The sequence below is a fragment of the Eimeria mitis genome, genomic scaffold, assembly GCF_000499745.2.
Source record: "Eimeria mitis Houghton genomic scaffold, Emh_scaff366, whole genome shotgun sequence".
Lineage (NCBI taxonomy): Eukaryota > Apicomplexa > Conoidasida > Eucoccidiorida > Eimeriidae > Eimeria > Eimeria mitis.
In genome coordinates, this window is record NW_013572001.1 from 1191 (window position 1) to 4063 (window position 2873).

The 2873-nt window shown below is 51.8% G+C and overlaps 3 protein-coding genes across 3 annotated transcripts in view; 2 read left to right on the forward strand and 1 right to left on the reverse strand.

Annotated features, from left to right (window-relative positions):
• EMH_0009610 (uncharacterized protein) overlaps positions 1–812 on the reverse strand; it is a gene marked incomplete at both ends in the record, with an annotated part of 1952 nt that extends 1140 nt beyond the window's left edge. The window contains 2 exons of the mRNA XM_013498716.1: positions 191–347; positions 438–812. Coding sequence (XP_013354170.1) covers positions 191–347; positions 438–812 — 532 coding nt within the window. The remainder of the gene's footprint in view (positions 1–190; positions 348–437) is intronic.
• Positions 813–1443: 631 nt separating this feature from the next.
• Positions 1444–1797, forward strand: EMH_0009620 (uncharacterized protein; the record flags this gene model as incomplete). Its single annotated transcript, XM_013498717.1, has 1 exon — positions 1444–1797. The coding sequence occupies one exon, from the start codon at positions 1444–1446 to the stop codon at positions 1795–1797; it is 354 nt and encodes a 117-aa protein (XP_013354171.1).
• A 217-nt stretch (positions 1798–2014) lies between these two features.
• The window catches only part of EMH_0009630 (uncharacterized protein), a gene marked incomplete at both ends in the record, with an annotated part of 2098 nt that continues 1239 nt past the window's right edge, over positions 2015–2873 (forward strand). The window contains one exon of the mRNA XM_013498718.1: positions 2015–2657. Coding sequence (XP_013354172.1) covers positions 2015–2657 — 643 coding nt within the window. The remainder of the gene's footprint in view (positions 2658–2873) is intronic.

The window sequence follows — 2873 nt, forward strand, 5'->3', positions numbered from 1 at the left end:
CGCAGGAAAGCAGCAGGGAAATCCGTCCAATCGGCATGACCCCCCGGTAGCTGGAGATAGCCACTGTGCGTTCCTTCAGGTGTATGTACAGTTTGTTTTTTATTTTTTTTATTTTTTTTATTTTTTAGCATTAATAATAAACCATTTTCTTTTATTTCACAAATAATAAACCCCCGCAGATCCTCCATACGTCCATCTGCATCACCACGAAGAGCAGCTAGAGCTTCTTGCTGCAGCAGCGCAGCAGGGAGAGGAGATACTGGAATTGCTGCAGCAGCAGCAGCAGCTGCTGCTGCTGCTGCTGCTAGTTTCTCCTCCTCAGGAGAATTATTATGACCCCATGTCTCCTGTAAAAACATAGTAAGAGGCAGCAGCAGAAACAGAGCTGTTGATAGAGCTATAAACAAGCCGCTGTGTTTGCTGCTGCAGCAGCGAACCCTGCAGCTAGTGCTGCTGCTGCTGCTGCTGCTGCACCCGTTACAGCTGCTGCTGCTACCGATGCTGCTGCTGCTGCTGCTGCTGCTGCTGCTGCTGCTGCTGTTATGGCCCTCTAGGAGTGGCTGCCGCATCTGCAACACCTTGTGCTGCTTTCTGCGTGTCAGGGAGACGTCGTTGCTGCTGCTGCTGCTGCAGCATCTGCGGCAGCTATTGCTGCGGCTCCAGCTCCAGCCGCTATGCTTGCTGCTGCTGCTGCTGCTGCTGCTGTTGCTGCTGTTGTGTGTGTGTCCTTGCTGCTGCTGCTGCTGCTGCTGCTGCTGCTGCTGTTGCTGCTCTTCGTTCGCTCGCAGCTGCTGCCTACGCGCTGCAGCCATTGCATAGGCGACGCAGCAGCAGGCAGTAAGACAGCAGCAATAAATATATATATTTTAATAAAAATACAAAAAAAAAGAAAAAAAGAAAAAAAATAAAACAACAATAAACCTCCTCTTCTCTCTTCTCTGTATCCTAAACCACCGCATGCGCAGCGCGCTGCAGCAGCCGCCAGGTATGTATATATTTTTCTTTTTTATTATTTTCTTTTTGTTTTTGTTCTTTTTATAAAAGTAGATTTTTATTTTTATTTTTATTTTACATTTCTCTTCTTTCTCTCTTTTTTTATTTCTTCTCTCCGCTGTCTGTACACCCCTCATATTCACAAACTGACATTTCTTATACTGTATTGCATCGTCTAGGGTTTAGGGTTTAGGGTTTAGGGTTTAGGGTTTAGGGTTTAGGGTTTGAGGGTTTAGTGGTTTGTATAGCATATTTCTTAACGATTGCAGCAGCGGGGTGCAGCAGCCTGGGGCCCCTCACTGCCGCTCCAACTGTCAGGGTTTAGGGTTTAGGGTTTAGGGTTTAGGGTTTAGGGTTTAGGGTTTAGGGTTTTTGTAGTATATTTGGTATATTTCAGTGTGTATATTGTTGTTTTTTTTTATTTTTTTTATAAGTATAAGCAGCAACGCAATGCCTTTTTTCTCTAAACCTATCGCCCCCCAGGAGCCGCAGCAGCTGCAGCAGCTGGTGGAGCGGTGGCAGCGGTGTGATAGGTTGTGTGCTGCTGCTGTTGCTGAGCGCATGCAGCAGGATTCAGGTGTAGCAGCAGCAGCAGCAGCAGCAGCAGCAGCGGCAGCAGCAGCAGCAGAGACGGGAGCAACAGCACAGGGAGAGGCTGCTCTCCAACTGCTGCAGCAGCAGCAGCAACTCCTAAAAGCTGCTGAGAACAGAGCAGCAGCAGCAGCAGCAAAAACTAATCTGCTGCAGCAGCAGTGTAGCGATATATGCCTGCAGCAGCTAGCTCATCTGCTGCCTGAGGCGTAAACACCACAACCACCAGCAAATTCAGCAGCAGCAGCAGCAGCAGCAGCAACAGCAGCAGCAGCAGCAGCAGCGCAGCAGCAGCAGCAACAGCAGCAGCAGCAGCAGCAGCAACAGCAGCAGCAACAGCAGCAGCAGCGCAGCAGCAGCAGCAACAGCAGCAGCAACAGCAGCAGCAACAGCAGTAGCAGCAGCAGCAGCAGCAGCAGCAGCAAACTCAATGGGGAGAAGAGGCCGCCGTGGTTTTGCTGTATGCATGCCTTCGGCGCTTCATACAGGGCATCGGCCGCCACCGCCTCAAGCAGCAGCAGCAGCAGCAGCAGCAGCAGCAGCAGCAGCAGCAGACTGGAATTTAGCTTCAGAAGCAGAGAGAGAAGCAGCAGACGCAGCAGCAGCAGCAGCAGCAGCAGCAGCAGCAGCAGTGCTGCCGCTGGGGCCTAGAGGCCGCAAAGGTAGATTTTCTAAGAAAGCAATCGCCAGTTTCAACACAGCAGCAGCAGCAGCAGCAGCAGCAGCAGAAGCAGTAGCAGTAGCAGGGCAGCATACAAACAACACAGAAAACACCATGGATGCAGCAGCAAGAAGAGAAGCTGCTGCTGCTGCGGATGAAACTGCAGCAGCAGCAGCAGCAGCAGCAGCAGCAGCAGCAGCAGCAGCTGATGTAACATCAGCACCATCGGGGTCACCAGAAAGCAGCCTCAGCAGCAGACAGCTGCGTCGGCAGCAGATTACTGCTGCTGCTGCTGCTGCTGCTGCTTTTCCTCGCAGCGATGATGGAGACAGACAGCAGCCAGCAGCAGCAGCAGCAGCAGCAGCAGCAGCAGCAGCAGCAGATGAGGAGAATGAAGCACAAACAGCACGAAGTAAAGCAGCAGCAATACAACATATATTACATCTGTTCGGACAGCAGCAGCTGCTGCAGCAACCAGCAGCAGCAGCAGGAGCAGCAGCAACAGCACCAGCAACAACAGCAAGAAGGGGCAAAAAGGCACGCAGAAGATCCGCCGCTGCTGCTGCTGCTGCTGCTGCTGCTGCTGCTGTTGCTACACGCAGAGCTTCAGAAGCTGCTGCTACAGGTA